Source organism: Pseudorca crassidens, chromosome 20 (assembly GCF_039906515.1).
Source record: "Pseudorca crassidens isolate mPseCra1 chromosome 20, mPseCra1.hap1, whole genome shotgun sequence".
In the NCBI taxonomy this organism is placed as follows: domain Eukaryota; kingdom Metazoa; phylum Chordata; class Mammalia; order Artiodactyla; family Delphinidae; genus Pseudorca; species Pseudorca crassidens.
In genome coordinates, this window is record NC_090315.1 from 35,767,303 (window position 1) to 35,784,783 (window position 17,481).

Genomic DNA, 17,481 nt, shown 5'->3' on the forward strand with positions numbered 1-17,481 from the left:
AAATCTTTTAATTATCTGAAAGATTTTTTTGACTGACAATATTTTCTATTTCTCTACTTGTTTTATTTTTAATGGCTAATAGAGTCATTTTATAAATAGTCTGTATTAATGACTATTTAAACAGTGCTGCAGTAAACATCCTTGCCTATTCATCAGTAAATAAAATAAAATCATCATGTGTCAATGACAGCCGGTTCCACCCACTGTCCCAATGTGTCACTGGGACTATTTCTCAAAGTGTGGGGCTCCCAGGGACCAGAGAAGGCACACGATGACTTTAGATGGCATAGCCAAGGCAAAGGATGACAGAACGGAACCATTTCTCCCTGTCCGGTTCTGTCTGGATCCTGAGAAGGCAGAGAGAAAGCCTCAGGTTAGTGCTGCTATGGCCTGAACACCTCTCTGACACGTCTGAATGCCCCTTTGCAGCTGGGAGAGCAGACTCAGCTATGAGCCTTCAGCAGGCCACGCACCTCACTAGAAACTACCGACTCTGCATTGTTCTCCATACCTCTGTGGTTATTTCTGTTTATGCCTTCTCTATATTTATGGCAGGCCATGCTGGTTTTCCATTTGAATTATAATGTAAAGCTTCCTGTTTAAATACACTCAATTAAATGAAAAAAGTGAATCCACTGAAAGAAAGATGGTAAGTAAATAAACGCAGAGTTGGCACAGAGTGCACAAAACTCGAGCCGCGATATAAGGGGAGAGGGCGTGGAAGACCCTTTGGAGTGAGGAGATTTAGGTCCTGCCCGGAACACTGAGCCTGGCGTGTCATCCCCTGTCATGGGGTTGATCACGTGCCACCTTGCCCCAACTCTGTGCCCACCCCAGGCCAGGAGGAGGGAGAGGACGAGAGTGGATCTCTTCTTGTGAAATGTTCAGCTCGACCTGCCTGTGAATCTCAGAGGCAAACTTGCCCAGTGTAATCCAAAAACAAAGAAACAAATTAAAGGGAAAATGGCAGGTCTGGTTTGAGTCAAGGCAGAAAGTGACAGGGGTTAGCCCAGAGGCACCAGTATGTCCCCCAGCACTTTCCGAAGGCCACTGCGGGGATCTTGTCACAATTAAATGGATCCAGACAGGCTCTCTCTCTGCACTGGCCCCTGAGGACGCCTCCTCTGGGTCTGCCTGTCAGCACCTGGGGGCCTCCCCTTTCCTGAAAGGGAATTTGCTGAGCAGATAACAACAGTCCTCAGAAAGTCTAGCTCCCAGCCAACTCTCAAGGTCGGTAGATTCTGTCTGCAACGGACCTCCACATTCCTCTTCTGGTTCATTTCCCTCTGATTATTCTCTTCCCCCACCCAGCTCCCTGCCCCAAGCCTCTTGGCCTGGAGAGCTGAGTGACTTGTTTAAACTCGGGTATGAGTGACTACCTGTATAAAAATTGATGATCTGCAAAAAGCCGTGTTTAACCCAAAGAAATGAATTGCTCATTGTGGAATTTTAGGCACAGAGAGAAGGGGACTAATACCCTTCAAGTCACCACAAAGCAAGATGAAGGCACTGGTCAGCAGAGGAAGAAGGGGTGGTGTTCCATGAGCCCAAATAGTGGTCCCACGCCAAGACCATGGCACCCATGCAGGAAACAGCCCAAGCCATGCAGAAGCACACCACAGACACCAGCGCGCTGGGTGGTCAATTTCACGCTACCTAGGCGACCGATGGAGCTCCTGGTCTCCTTGGCGAAGCTGGAGTTGGACAAGGCTGTCCTCCGGGAGATGAGGACAGGGGTGCGGGTGATCGGGGGGTGGTGGCTGGGCACATTGGGGAGGTGCTCCACCAGGTTTGGGGGAGTAAGCCCAGGGGTCACTTGGCCAGGTGGCTGGTCCTGGACCAGGCGATTCAGCTCCACGTCCCGGCCTGGTTTAGCCATGGTGCTAGGGGCAGGGGATCTCAGGCAGAGGCGGGACCCTGGGGACTGCAATGAGGAGCACAGAGTTGGGAGAGGCAGGGTAGGTGGGGCTCTTCCCCACCAGCGCCACCACGGACCAGCCCGGTGCCCACCTGCACTCGCAGCAGCTGCACCCAAAGTCTGGAGCGTCACCCTTGTCCCTGGAGTTCAGTGTCAAGAGCATCACCAGTCATGTGGCTCATCCACCCAACAGCTCTGAGAGCCAGCCCTGAGCGCCCCAGTTCTGGAGCTTTCTCTGCTAACCAACCATCGTAGCATTTCATACTTTAGACTCAAAGAAATTAGAATCAGAGAACCCAGAACCCCTCAGGCTTAGGCTCACAGACTCAAACGTTCTTAGCCTGGTAGGATTTTCCATCCCAAAGAAATCCTGGAGCTCAATTAATTTCACTTCCAACCAGAAGCAATAACTTTTCCTAGGTCCCTGTTTCCCCAAATGGGCTGCCTATTGGAATCGCCTGGGGAGGTCTGGAAATGCCTGATGCGTGGGCCCATCCCCAGAGATTCTGATTTAATGGTCTGGGGTGAGGACTGGCCCCAAGATTTTTTTTTTTTTTTTTTTTTTGCGGTACTCGGGCCTCTCACTGTTGTGGCCACTCCCGTCGCTGAGCACAGGCTCCGGACGCGCAGGCTCAGCGGCCATGGCTCATGGGCCCAGCCGCTCTGCGGCATGTGGGATCTTCCCGGACCGGGGCACGAACCCGTGTCCCCTGCATCGGCAGGCGGACTCTCAACCACTGCGCCACCAGGGAAGCCCTGGCCCCAGGATTTTTAAATCTCCCCAGATGATTCCAATGTGCAGTCATGATTGAGAACAAGGGCTCAAGGCCATTGCCTCTCAAACACAAATGCGCAGAGAAATCACCAGGGATCTTGTTAACAGTGCAGATTCTGGTTCAGCAGGTCTGGGATGGGGCCTGGGATTCTGCATTTCTAACCAGCTCCCAGGTGACACCAAAGCTGCTGGTTCAAGAGCCATACTTTCGAGTGGCGGCAGACAAAGGGCTGTGTTTCAGTGTTTCTCAAAGTGTGGTTCCCAGGCCACCTGCTTCCAAATGACCTGGGGAAGGGGGTGGAACCAGCCCCACGGAACCTGAGTCTGCAACCGGGTGATCCTGGTCTTGTTCATCCGTGTGGGGTGCAGACTTAGTAGGTTTCTGGCAGATTTGGGTTAAAGTTAACAGAGGATTTTTTCAAAGATCAGGTGGGGGGCAGGCTCAGGACACCTGGGGTTAAGACACGCGGGTCCAGTCCCATTTCCACCAATGGCTGCCTGGGACACAAACGTCATTGTCGTGGTCCCCATTATGGTCTCTTCTTTCAGTTCCAGTGATGCATTGTCACCCCCACTCTGCCCAACAACCCAGTGAGGTAGGTACTGTTATAGCCTCTTTCTTGATTTGGGAGCCACAGTTAAGAGAGGTCACAGAAGAGTGAGGAAGAGGGAGGAGCCAATAGTGAAATGCAGGTCTGTGTCCTTGACCACTGAGCCAAATGCTGCCCACATGGAGCCTCAGTTTTCTCATCTGTAAAATGGTCTGTCTGCCTCAAAGGGCAGGTGGAGCACCACCGTGTCTTGAGGCCTGTGGAAGTTTGCGAGGCCAGGGCTCAGTGTCCAGACATCCTCACTCCCCTAGGCTCTGTCCCCACCATCCCTGAAGTTCTCAGGATTAGGGGTGGGAGTGACAAATAATCAAATTGTGCTGGGGATCTTAGCAGTAAGGAAAAGCTCAGAGGACACAGAGTCTAGGACACAGCCTTAGCGAGCTCTGGCCCCAGTTTTCACTCAGGTACGTTACATTTGAGCCAAATGCTCGCTGGGCAGTAACCTAGAGAGCTGTGTTCCCAGTGAGGGGGGTGGCAGGAGGGGCTGGCTGGGAGTATGGTTTCCCCAGGCCTCTTGGGGTCCAGGGGGGGGCCTCAGTGCAATTCCCCTGGGGCCTTTGAAATACATCATCAGGCTCTGACAAAGTGGCCCTAAGATGCACAGAATGGGTTTTGCCTGAGGATGGGATGGGGCAGGGGGACGAGTTGAGAGGGACAGGAGGAGGGTTTGCCCCTGTACCCTGGCTGCCCCCAGCCTGAAAGCATCCTGGACATTCTTATGCAACCCCACCACACGCCTACCTCCTGAGCTGGCGGCCACGGCCTCCTCCTGCAGCTCCTGCAAAAGATAAAGAGGAAATCGAAGCTGTGACCATCAAGCCCTGTCCTAGCCCTAGTCCAGCCCAGCCCCTGTGGGGGGACCTACCCTCAGGATGGGCCCCAAGACTAGCCCGTTTGGTCATACCCTCCAACTCACCTTCTGGGGCGTCCAGTGCACATAGGAGCCCCAGGCCCCAACACCTGGACCTGTCACATATAATGAGGGGAAATTCTCGGGCAGCCCTCTGCGCGTGGGGACAAAGCAACTGAAGCAGCCACCGTGGCACTCTCCACCCAGCACCGCACTTCACAGCGTAGGACTGTATACAGCACTCCAGGGAAGGGTTTTTAGCCCCATTTTACAGAGGTGGCCAATGAGGCCCAGAGTGGGGAGGTGACTTGCCCAGGGTCACACAGCCATGTGAGGACTGGAGTCTAAGCCCACTGCTTCCCACCCATGGCCGTACCACCCGGGGCCCTTCCTGGCACCATCTGACCCCTGCTACAAGCAGGGCCTCACAGCACGCACCAGCCTGCTCACTTCTGTCCCATGGGCATCTCATGAGCCAAACCCCGCCCCTGTAAGCAAAGGGGACAAGGCCCAGCCCCTTCCGCCGACTCCAGTCCAGGCCTCTGAGGTAGCCCGGCCGCCAGCCTGGTGCTGTTCGGTACCTGGTGCGAGGCGCTCTGGCGCTCGGCTCCACCTACTCCACGCTGGTCCTCGCCTCCCTGCGCCACCAGACAGCTATCCAGCAGGACACTGTGACTGCGAGGGGGCAGAGGGAAGGGCTGGGGTTAGGGGTGTTAAATGTTTCCTGAACTGTGCTGAGTGCCAGGCTCTGTGCCAGGAGCTGGGGCACAAAGACGCCTAAGGATAGGTCCTCGCCCTCTTGAAGCTCCCAGCACAGGCAGGTGGCAGATCTCACATCCTGCTAACAAGTTCCCAGTCTGAGTCACACCTCTGGAGCAAGTAGCTATGAAGGGCACAGCACAATTCTGCCTAGGAAGGAGGGCTTCCCAGAGGAGGTGGCCTGCGAGCTGGACATAGGTAGGGAATAGTGTCCAGGAAAGGGGAACAGCAAGTGCAAAGAAAATCACGGAGGACGGTTTTGAGGAGCTGTCCTTTAGGGGCTGACCAAAGGGCATTGTAGAGTGTTCAAAATCTATGCCCAGCATTTCCCCTCTGAGAGTCTCCAGGCAACCTTGGGGATATAGGCAGAGCAGGGAGTATGAGAAAGGTGAGGCACAGAGAGGTCAAGTGGCCTGGCCAAAATCACACAGCAAATGGTCCCACATCACACAAACCTTGGACACAGACCCTGGTTTTTTCCATGCCATGAGATCAGAGCCACACTGCAACTGCTGAAGCTTTCAGCGGTCCCTGGCCCAGGCAGAGGCATACATGAGTGACGGGGGCCGGGGTGAGACTACAGGAAGGAGAGAAGAACCTGTGCCCATCTGAGTCAGCAACCCCACTCTGCTTGGAATGGGAGTCCCGTGGCCAGATCTGCTGAATTTCAAGAGGAGCCTGAACTACACATTTTAAAGGGGGGACCTCCCCATCTCTAGATGCTGATAATTAATCCAAATGAATAGATCTATATTAACATCTGTATTATCTATATTAATATCTATATTAATATGTCAATATCCAAAAGAGCCTGTCTCCAGACTAAATTGGGCCCTGAGATGCCTGTGTGCAATCTCTGGGTTAAAATGATGACTTGGGACCAAGGGCTAATGTGATTTCTGTGGTTAGAATTAGATTCTGCTTCCTAACGGCCTCACCCCATGCCATGGACCACTGTTGCCAAGGGGCTCATGGAGGATGCCCTTTGGCATCCGCTGCCCAGAAAACCTGAATTCCCCATCCTTTACCCAGAGGGCCAAGTCTCAGCCCTCCTGAGGTGGGTGAGGAGATGGGGATGGAATTACAGCCCAGTCGGTTTGGAGCCAGCAGCCTGGGAGCAGGAATCAGCCAGCAATCATATTGTCACAGCAGCTCCCAAGGGCTGTGTGCCAGGCGCCGGGCCAAGCACATGGAACGCACAGCGTCTCACCAAATCCTCACCCAAATAAACCCGAGAGCCCCGCTATGACGGATCCTATTTGAGCTCAGAAATCGGAGGCTCAGAGAGGTCAGATGGCCTGTCCGAGGTCACACAGCCTGTACCAGGTGAACCTGGATAAAAGATGGGTGTCTCTGACTCTAGCACCAAGTCTTTAATTCTCCACTGCCTGCCTCTGAGTGTCTGCACAGCCCCAGGTGACGTGGAGGAGTGAGGCGAGTGTTTGGAGGATTCAAGCACCTAACTCACTTTATTTCTCTCCATTGCATATGTATTTCCATTGTGAGGGGCCTGAAGTGTCAGTCACACTCTCTACCCTGCCCAGGAAGACACAGCTTTTCTTAAAGAGAAGGGCATATTATGACTTCCACAGGGCCTGGGCACTTCAGCCTTCACGGGCCCCTTCCTCCATAAATATATTTTTAAAATTCCATTTTGTGACTGCATTCATATGAAGATTAATATGTTAATATTATATATTAAAATATTCTCTTCCAACTAAAAGTTCATTTTTTGGTCTGATTTTGAAAGAAATTAAAATGTTCTTGGGGGCCTCTCAAAGTATTACAGGAACCGTGCCTTCCACACCTGACAGAGAAGTCGGCCCTTCCTGGAAGGGTGGGATGGGCTTGTGATGCGAGGGGCAGACTGGGTTCTCCTTCCCTGGAACAGATGCAGGGGCCTCCTCGGTTCTCAGAGTGCAAAGGCCCAGGAAATGAACTTCCCACAGTCCCAGTCAGAGGCTTCCTGGCGTCTTGCTCATTCTAGAATCCGGCCTGGAAAGCAAGTCCCCGGGAAGCCTCCGTTTGCTTATCTGTCAAATGGGTAGGACTCATCCAGCCTGTACTGCACAGACTGGCTTATTTGAATGAGGTCAGAAGGGCCAGTGAGAAGCTCATGGAAAAGTCAAAAAACCTCCCCATGTCCGGTGTCATCTGGGTTCTCCGTCTCTAAACACTGGTAAACAGCTTTCCTTGTCTGTAGTACTAGGTGTCCGCTTAGGAGCCCAGCCTGACCTGGGACAGAATCCCAGCTCTGTGCTTGCTGGCAGAACACCCGTGGATGTGTGGGCTGTTATCTCTGAGCCTCAGTTCTCTCATCTGTGAAATGGGATTAGCAGTAGGAGCCTTAGCACCACGTCTGGCACGGAAAACAAGTGCTAATCAGGTGACAGCTGTTATTATGACTGTTCTTGTCATTATTATTATAAATCCCAGAGGAGGCGGCCTTCTGCAGGTCTGTGAACCACCCACAGAGATTGTGGAACATTTTGCACAAACATCTCCAGCTACGGAGACACGTAACAAGCCTTACGGTGGGCCTGTCAGCCCCACCAGGGGCTGTTTGGGGACCCATGTACCCCCAAATCATGTTGCCCCTGGTTGGCAGTTTGCCTGGTGCCTGCTGAGGCCCCCTCTTGACCAGCCCAGATGGAGCGGGCCATCAACTTCTGGAAAGTTCCCAAGTTCCAGGGATTTCCAAGTAGAGGATCAGACAGACTGGCTGAGGCGGGCATCCCAGAGGTCCTGGCTCTCCGAGTTAAAGGTGTGGGGAGTAGCCGCAACGGCCAGCCCACTGTCCTCCCCCAAGTCACAAAACAGGCTGTGCCCCCAAGTTAAGGTCCTCACTGTTGCCTTCAGCAGACTCGTCACCCGGTCCCCCAGCCCCGAAAGAAGGAAGGAGGGGAGCCCTTAGGGAGAAGCAGCCACCTACTTGGGTCTCTCTGTCTCTGCTGACAAGGACGCCCGTGGTGCAGGAGTTCAGCTGGGGGCGATGACATTCATTCCAAGCCCCAGGTCGGTGCATGCCAGAGGAGGATTGGGGGAGTCCGAGCCCGGCCCCGAGCCCGTGAGGCCAGCTCTGGAGCCAGTGTGGCTCGGGTGGCAGATGAGCCACCAATCCTTCCTGCTTCTAATCAGATTGAGGGAACGTGCGGGGGGAACTCTGCGGAAATGGCCCCAGGGAGGCCAGGTGGGGCCCAAAAGGCTTCCGTTGCTATGAAAAGCTGAGCTGTTGCCAACAGAGACCAGGTCGCTAGGCGACCATCTGCCCGTTACCAGGGCTTGTGCGTTGTCGTCAGTAACCCCTGTGCCTCCGCAAAGCTGGCAAAAGCATCCTTCCCCAGCCAGTGACAGCCCAGCCCACCTGTCACACGCCTGACACCCTCTGGCCTTGGCCCTGGGATCACTGGCTCTGTCACCACAGGGCCCTTGTCCCTACCTGGGGCCCCGGGCCCGAAAGTGCCCTGAGTTTGAAGCTCTGGGTGAACATTGTATGAGCCTGTGTGTGCCTGCAGTGTTTGTAGGTAACTGTATGTATGCACTTGTGTCTAGTGTGGATAAGTGCAAGTGTGTACACGTGTGCCCGTGTGTGTTGCTTGTGCATGTATCAGGCCGTGTAAGTGCCCTGCCTACACATAAGTGTGCACATAACCCAGCATGTGTGGCTGTGTTTGTGTGCAGGTGTGTATGTGCGGTGCAGATATGTGTGTCTGTGTGTACTGTGCAGAGAACACGTGTGTAGTTAGTGTGTGTGCCTGTGTGTGTGCACGTTGGCTCACTGGCTTTCAAGTGGTATTTTAGCTCAGGAGCTGTGACATATAAAGGGATTTGCAGACCTATGTGTTGGGCATACGGGTTTGGTGGCAGAACAGCTCAGAGCTCTGCAGTCTACACAGAGGCAGGTGAAAGCAGGGGGCAAACAGAACTGCACTAATGCAACCAGGCAGCATCTAAGGTCTTCATTTAGGGGAGGGGCAGTTACCTGTTAATGAGAGGATCCTGGCTCTGGAGAGGCCTGGAGGGTAGAATTAGGACTGGGTTACAGAAGCCATAGTTTTGGCAGAAGAAATAATTTCCTAACTCAGAGGTGCATATGGATGAAATGGATGGCCTTTGAGAGGTTGTGAGCTCCCTGTCACTGGAGGCAATCAAGTAGCTGTGTGGCCTCCTGCTGAGGATAGAAAGATTATAGGTGAACTGGGCAAGCGCGGACTCAAAGTAGATGACACTAAGCAGGCTTCTAGCCCCCAAATCCTGTGTGGCCTCATGGTTTAACCCTTTCCTGACTGGGACTAAAAGTGACCCTCAGTAGGGATGAGAAGATGGGTGACTTTTGATGGAGCACTTACTCCACACCAGGTCCTACCGCATCCATTCTCACAGCCAGCCCTCTACCACTCAGGAGGGGCTGTTATCAACCCCGTTTTAGAGATGTGGAGGCAGAAGCTCTGTGCCCACCTGCCACTTGCCCAGGTCACTCTGCTGAGAGAAGAAAAGCTTGTGCTCCCAACACTTGTGATGATACCTCGCCTCAGGCCATGGCCAAAGGGGCAGGGAGGAAGTGTATGGGCCGGGGGTACCACAGAGGGCAGGGAATAATACAAGGGGGATGGAGCAAGGGGACAGGTTAAATCATCTGGCCTGATCTGTGGTACAACGGCCACCACGCTGCTCCTCCTGCCTCGGTCTCTGCACAGTGCAGCTGCCAGCCTGTCACTTCCCTGCTCACAAACCTTCCACGGCTCCCCACTGCTCCCGGGAAATCAAGTTCAAGGCCTTCACGATCTGGCCCCACCACCTCCGAAGGACATCTCCCACCCCTTCCACGAGCTACACTGTCACTCTTCCTGGGACATGCGGGCTGCTCGCGAGGCAGCAGTTCACTCCCTCCTCCTTGAGACACTTTCCAACTGGGCCTCCAGGCCTCACACCCTTCTCATTTCCCTCACCCCCCATGGGCGCCTCCCCCTCCTTGGTCCTTTCTGGTTCCTCCCCATCTCCCTGACCTCTGATCTGGCATTTTGGCCTCTCCTCCATCTATACTCACTCCCCGGGCATCTCCTCCAACCCCACTTTCATTCCGTCTGTGAGATCAGACGCCCATCTTTACATCTCTGGTCCAGCCTCTCATCCCCTAACTCCACTCAGGCATCCCAGCCATCTGCTCATCACCTCCACGTGCATCCACCTCTCCCTCTGCCCTTCTGTCCAGCCCACGTTGCTCAGAATCACCTCCCTCTTAGTGGTTTCTTTTCTTATTATTCAAATATATTTGACATATAACATTTTATAAGGTGTACAACATGCTGACTGATACATTTGTATATTATGATACGGTTGCCATTGTAGCGATAATGACCATTCTATCACATCCCCTAATTACCATTTCTTTTTAGTGGTGGGAATAATTAAGATCTAGTTCTTGGCAAGCTTGATTGTAACTTTTAGCGTTTTCTGAGCTCCATTTTTAAGCTCTTACTGTAACTGAATTCTTTGGTGTGTTTTGATGTTGAAATTTTTATGGATGTGGATACAGAATCAACCATTATGGAAGATAGAGCAGAATCCAGGGCAGCCTTAAGGGGCATCAAAGGCAGCCACTGGGGACCGACTGTTGGGGAGGGTGTGAGGGACGGAGACAGCTCTGCGCCTTGGCTCTGTTAGTCACACGGGAGAGCTGGGCGCCCACTGCATGGGTCAGCGCATCCTTCCATGCATTCAGCCAACACTGATTTGGTGCCTACTGTGCTAGACACTGTTCTGGGCTCTGGAGACATGGCAGTGAAGGCAACAGACAAAAATCCCCACCCCGGGGCTTCCCAGGTGGCGCAGTGGTTAAGAGTCCGCCTGCTGATGCAGGCGACGCGGGTTTGTGCCCCGGTCCGGGAAGATCCCACATCCCGCGGAGCGGCTGGGCCCGTGAGCCATGGCCGCTGAGCCTGCGCGTCCGGAGCCTGTGCTCCGCAACGGGAGGGGCCACAACAGTGAGAGGCCCGTGTACCGCAAACAAAAAAAAATCCCCACCCCGTGGAGGTGCATTCTACCTCTGTACGTGTGAGTGTGGGTGGTGTGGAGGTGGTCGCTGAGTATTAGGTACTGTGAATCTCAAGGTCATTATGAGCACAGTGGGGTCCCCCAGCACCGCCTCAGCCTTTCTGGTCAGTGTCCAGCGGAAGTGGGCATGGAAGAAAGGGAGGAGCTTCCGTGAGTGGCAGAAAGCACCCTGACCCCAGAAGCCCTGGCAGCCCCTCCCCGGGCCATCCCTCAGCCAGGGGCACGGGTCCTTACTCAGGTTCCTCCTCCTCTCCGTCCTCCTCCTCCTCGTCTTCTTTCTCCTCTTGAATCTGAGGCAGCTCCCTGAGTTGAGGTCAAAGGCAGGAGGTCAGGTCGCCTGTAGCTGTACCCCGGATCCACCTCCTGACCCCTATTTTCAGTACGATGGACTGTGACCCGCCCCCCAGAGACCAGACCTTAACTCCCCACCCAAGACTTTACCTGGGGAGCCCTGCCTGAGCAGCCCCGGCTTCTCTCTAGCAACAGAGCTCCCTCACTGCATCAGGAGCTGGTCCCAGCACCCAGCTGTCCTGGTGCTGACCCTAGGTCAGTCTCTGATCCTCCCTGGACCTCAGTTTCCCCATCTTTGCAATGGAGGTCATAGGCCTGAGGACCTGAGGCCTCCTGGCTTGAGCAGCTATCACCCAGCTCACAGGTGGGAACTAAGATGGTTCAGCCCCTGTGGAGGGTGACCCAGACATCACTACCATGGTTACACATTCCCTTCCCCGAGGACCTTGCAACTCCCTTCTGGAAATGTGTCCTGCAGGGGGTACACACATGCACATGCAAGGACATGTGGACAAGAGTGCTTGTCGCAGAATTGTTTATAATAATACAATTTTGGAATCAACCTAAAGGCCATCAAGGTTAAATACATTCTGGCATATCCATAGGATGGAATACTATGCAGTTGTAAAAAAAAATGAGGATGATCTCCACGTACTAAATGTGGAAAGATCTTAAGGTACGCTGTTGAATGAATGTAGCAAGGTGCAGATAGGTCAGTGCATGTGACATGCTATCTTTTGTACAAAAAAATGAAGGGAATCCATGCTCATATATGCGCAGATGGGCCCTGGAAAGGTACAGAAGATGCTGGCAGCCACTGTGCCCGTGGGGAGAGGGATGCGTGTCTGGCGGGAGGGAAAGGGAGGAAGAGGCAGACTTGGGGCCCGCTCTATGCCCTTTTATACCTTTGGGATTCTGTACCGTGTGCCTGTTATCTTCCCAAGCACTGTTGTTTTTTAGGGCTTTCTCTGGCTCCCACCTGGGCATCTGCTCCACCTCCTCGCTCTCCTCTTCATCAGCTGGAGCTGCCTCTGAGCCCCGTGGGCTGCTGACCTCCTGGTACTCATACTCCTCCCAGTGAGGGTCAACATCTTCTAGGATGAGACTGGGCTCCTCGTGCTCTCCCGGGAGGATGCTGACTACAGGGGACACAGGGTGAGGGGGAGAGTGGGCCTGGGCCTCTCGCATCACCTTGGTCATCACCAGCTACATGCCAGCTCTCAGCCAAGCAGCAGAAAGGGCACCGCTATCAGTGGGACCGTTGACAGCCAGGTCAGTGCTAAAGTGATGGGCTGAAGCCCCCCGCGATCGCTCATCCTGTCTCCCTCCATTAGTTTTCCCTCTCTTTTTCCCCTCGAGACAGAGTTTCAGTTACAGTTAGTCTTGTTTCTCACTGGAGCCTCCTTCTTGGAGGTTTGTGCAGAAGCAGAAACTATGCTTCCACCACAGTATTGCAGGTGATGCCAAGAGACCCAGGCTCGAAGTCCACCCTGCCACATCCAAGTGCAGTGGCCTGGGATGTCCCGAGGGATGCAGACAAAGCTTGCCCACCACCTGTTCTCTAGATGCCGCCCCCTGGTGACAGCGTACTACATGCCCATCATCTCAGAACCTCCTTCCGGGAGTCTAGGAAGACTTCCTCCTGGACTAGAGGCTCCAACCTCCAAGGGAACTGAATTTGACTTTCTCGTGGAGGTGGTCTCACTTTCAACCTTTCTCCACGTACCCTGGTCCCTGGCAATGAAAACACTGTGGGGCTGTGACCTTGGCAGAAGTGGGTGCAGGGGAGTCTCATCAGGAGCCTTAAGCCCACCCCAAGACAGGAGAAAGGTGGAGATTGCCTGGTAGCAGGGGTTCCCAAAAAGCTCCAGCAGTCTTGGTGGCCTTCAGGCCAGGCATGAGTTACTAACGGCGACTTTAAATGGAAGCTAGCCTCAAGTCTCATCCTTTGACTTTGGAAGTTATTGTTCATGGTGTAGACTAATAATATTAATAATAGTAATGGTAATAATAACAACACCAGCTACATTTATTGAGCATTTACTATATGCCAGGCCCTGTGCTAAGTGATTTACATGGACTAACTCAATCAGTCCTCACATCAACCTTTTGAAGTGGGAATAACTATTACCCTCATTTTATTTTCCCTCTTTTATATCTTATTCCCCATTTTACAGGTGAGCACGCTGAGATGCAGGTTAATACCTTCTTTTACGGGGTTCTCCCCACGTGCCAGGCATGAGGCTGTCTGCTTTCCAAGAGTCACCTCACTCCCCACTCCTGCCTCCTGGCTTCCATGTACCGATGTCATCCAGCCTCACAGAGGACGCTACTGCCTGGCCTCCAGAGGAGCCTCCCACATGCTTCCTGAACTACGGTCCTGGCTCCCCCATCCCTACAAGCAGCCCTGGGGTTTGACCAGGGAGGATCCTCCAATTGTGGCCCTGAATCCATTGGTGGGACATACATGTCATAGGTGTGTGTCGTTCTATGTTGCCACCCAGTAATGTTGCAGTGTCTTCATCCTGATCAGCCGCTGAGGGTTCAGGTTCCTGCCTGACATCCAGGTGACATCCAGGGGACAGAATATCCCCTGGCCTGTGAGCTCACGAGCTTCCACGGCAACGTTGCCGGGTAAGAACACTACTCTCCTCCATTTTATCGACCAGAGAGGATGAGTGACTTGTCCAAGGCCACACAGGATGCTGGAAGCAGTGCCAGGTCCCCTGACTCATTGCCCTGGTGCCATCCCAAGTGACAAACACGCCCCAGGAGCGCCTCCCTGCCATTGGCGGCCACTGCATAATGGGCGCTGGAGGCTGTCCTTACTTGCATCCTTGCTTTCCCTTGCATTAACCCTTTCTTTTTAGGTACTAATTAGTGAGTGGGCATTTTAGAAACACTTCCTCCTTTCATCTTTGTGCCACGCCTGTCCCCATTTTACAGCCAAAGAAGAGGATGGTGCCGGAGGGTACGAGCCAGGAAGGGCAGGCAGGGGATACCAATCCCTGGGCAGGGCCCTTCCTCCCGTGGAGCTCCCAGCCCTCTCTGCGGGCATTTGATTCACAGCTCTCCCGGCTTTTCCAGGGTCCACCCAGGTCACAGATGGGGCTACGATGCACCACAGGTGCTCAAACTCACATGGAAACTGCTGTTCCGTCCAGGGCTTAAACTTCCCCCTGGAGCCCCTCACGGGCACAGCATCCTCTCTGCCAGCCTGGCATGGCCCTCAGGGCAGCTGAATAGGGCTCTGACCCCAGCAGTGCAGACCAATAGCCCCATATGGGGAGGAAGCTGCTGTTTCTAGGAGCAGCAGGCAGGAAACCCAGGAGCATGGATTCTAGGCCAAGGCCCCCGCCCGGTCCCTGGGCTGCTGGCAAAGCCCAGGCCTTGACTCGAAACCCCCATCCTCCCTGGCAGGCCTAGGTCGTGATACCCACTCCCTCTGCCTCTCCCCGGTCCAGAACCACATCTTCTCCCATCTGACCCCCAAAGCACTAACTTCTCACTAACTGGTATTTCTCAAATCATGGTCCTTGCCGCTACCCCATCATCAGAATCATCTGGGGAGGTGGGTGCTTCTTGAAAATGCAGATTATCAGGCTCCCACACTCTTCAAATTGAAAGGTCTGGGCATGGGACATCCTTCACAGCTCCCCCCAGATGTGGCCTCAAGTTCAAGAACCCTTGTGTCCATTGCGTTCTCTGCCTCCAATGCTTGCTCAGCCAGGGAGTAATCTTGGTCAAGTCACTGCCCTGCTCAACCACCTTCAATGGCTCCCCACTGCCTACAGCCTCGTCCCCCAACATCAGGCCCCAACTCTTCTAGTTTTACCTTCTGCCTCAAGGACTCTGGGCTCCAGATTAGCTGCAGTGCCCACACTCTCACCTCCTGGCACACATGTTCATTTTATTACGTCTACCAGCTTGCCCTCCCCTCCCTGCCAGTTTGAGACCTCAGGGGTCTCAAACTCCAAGGCCTATGTAGCCAGGGAGATGGTGCATGTGGGTAAAGCGGAGGGTGCCACCTGCCCTCAGGTGGCAGCTGCCACTCAGACCGTCCTCACAAGCACAGCGCGGGACCATTACAGCTCGATCTTCCCAGTTTTCAAGAGAAGCCAGATTTTTCTATGCAAAGCCACCTGATTTTTAAATGTTGACAACTAATTCTAATTTTTAAAATCACGCCTTGCCCCAAATGAAGACATCTGTGGAGCCAGCTGGGACCCAGGGCAACTGGCTCAGGACCCCTGGCTAACTCCTTCCGGCAGCCCCAATACCACGGGCCGTCTGAATCCACCCACTTCTCAGACCTAGGTTCTCGCTTTAGCCTTATCTGAAGCAATAATATCATGCGATCACAGGTTTGATGTGCTACCGTATGCTTTTTAATGTCAAGTAAAGCACGTGCCGCTGTCCACTGGTAGTCCCCGACTCTTTGAGGCGGAGAACATAGCCGAGCCTAAGGAGATCCTCTTTGGGGAAAAACTGTGTCCCGGGGGGGCGCTGAGTGTGCCAGGCACCATGCTGAGGCTGCGCCCGCGGGCTTTCCTGCAGCCTCTGGTGGGAAGTCCTCCTGCTGTCTAGCCTAAATCCCACAGGCTGCCCTTGGTTGGCCTTCCCCTTGCTCTGGTGGAGAGGGGCCAACTTGGTCTCCGAGAGGCAGTTCTGGGACTGGATCCCCCTCACCCTGCCTGGGATTGGGGGCGGGAAGCAGGGGGTTCAAGGAGGGTAGGGGGGTCAATGTCCACCTCATCCCCCTGCCCTGCAGGTCTTCTCTTCAGGGAACCCTTCTTTCCTTCCATCCGTCTGTCCATTTGTCCATCTGCGCTCTCCCAGGCTCCCCTCCCTTTTGTTTCAGAGGCCTCCAGCTGCAGCCACCCCTGAAACAAAGGAGAAGAGAGAAGGGTGGGTGGCGGGGTGGACAGGCGGAGGGAATGAATGAGCGAAAGGATGGGGAGACTGGGGGACGGAGTGGGGGCGGGATACGCATCCCTCACCCCTCAGGGTCACCCTTGTGGTGGGTTGAATAGTGTCCCCCCAAAAAACGTATATCCAAGTCCTATCCTCTGTTACGTGTGTGACCTTATTTGGAAATAGGGTCTCTGCAGATGTCACTAGTTAAAGATCTCAAGATGAGGTCATGCTGGATTTAGGTTGGGCCCTAATCCAATGACTGGTGTCCTTATAGAAGACAGGAGAGGGAGACTTGGCGGACGCAGAGGAAGAGGCAGAGATTGGAGGGCAGCTAGATGCCACAGCGCACCAAGGATGGCCAGCAGCCACCAGAGCCAGGAGAGAGACCAGGCACGGTCTCCCACTCAGAGCCCCAGAAAGAAACAACCCTGCCAACACTTGGACTCTGGGCTCCTGGCCTCCTGAACCGCGAGAGAAGACACTTCTGCTATTTGAAGGCACCCTGCGTGGTCCTTTGTTACGGCACCCCCAGGAAACTGACACACCCCGGGGCTGAGCCCACCCCGGGGCTGCCCCAGGCCCCACCATGACCCGCACGCTCCAGGCACGCAGGGAGGCCCTGCTACAGCTGGCTGAGACCTGCCTCCTTCCAGAGGAGCAGGGAGGAGGGTGAGAGGGCTGGGGGCTCCGTCCTCAGCGCTCTCAGCGGCCCCTGGTAGGAGGGTCGCGTGGATGGCTCTGTTCCAGGGAAGGTTTTCCACTCCTCTAACCTTGGCCTGGCTGAGCAGCTGCTTCGCCCAGGGGACTCTAGTCACTGCTCCACGACAACTTGCTTTGTGACCTTGGACACGTCTCTTCCCCTCTGCCTTCCCCAACAGCCATAGGCGGCCCGCGCTGGGCCCTCCAGGGTGGCCACGAGCTGGAGACTGAGCGAGCCCTGCTCTGAGCCTCCCCTTCACGACGCTGTCACGATTATACAAACCCCGTGACACCCACACCCGAGCTCCACAGCTGGCCAGCCTGTGGTGGCCGCCCATGTCAGAGCGCTCGTAAAAGCCACCAGTGGCCCAGCGGGCCTGGGGCTGGCAGCCCTGGGACACCCGAGGCCCACGGTCCAAGGGCCTGTGTCCAGGGTGGAATAGGGCCACCGCTCCCAGGCCTTAACTCTGCTCTGCTCACCCTCAGCGCTCATCGCTGGCCTGGCACATAGCAGCCCTCCATGAGCATTTGTGAATGGATGAATGAATGAATGCCCCATACACCACATGCCTTTCCAGAGGCCATGAAATGAAGGAAGAGCAGATTT

General features: G+C 54.4%; 1 protein-coding gene across 7 annotated transcripts in view; it reads right to left on the minus strand.

Moving 5' to 3' along the window:
* The window catches only part of CNGB1 (cyclic nucleotide gated channel subunit beta 1), a 93,280-nt gene that overhangs the window by 39,165 nt on the left and 36,634 nt on the right, over window positions 1-17,481 (minus strand). For 6 of the 7 annotated variants that reach the window (XM_067721004.1, XM_067721005.1, XM_067721006.1 and 3 more), the window contains 5 exons: window positions 12,238-12,397; window positions 11,202-11,270; window positions 8,896-8,928; window positions 4,736-4,829; window positions 4,046-4,082 (listed from right to left, as the gene is read on the minus strand). In XM_067721004.1, coding sequence (XP_067577105.1) covers window positions 4,046-4,082; window positions 4,736-4,829; window positions 8,896-8,928; window positions 11,202-11,270; window positions 12,238-12,397 — 393 coding nt within the window. The remainder of the gene's footprint in view (window positions 1-4,045; window positions 4,083-4,735; window positions 4,830-8,895; window positions 8,929-11,201; window positions 11,271-12,237; window positions 12,398-17,481) is intronic. The other variant, XM_067721007.1, reaches the window with a different exon arrangement.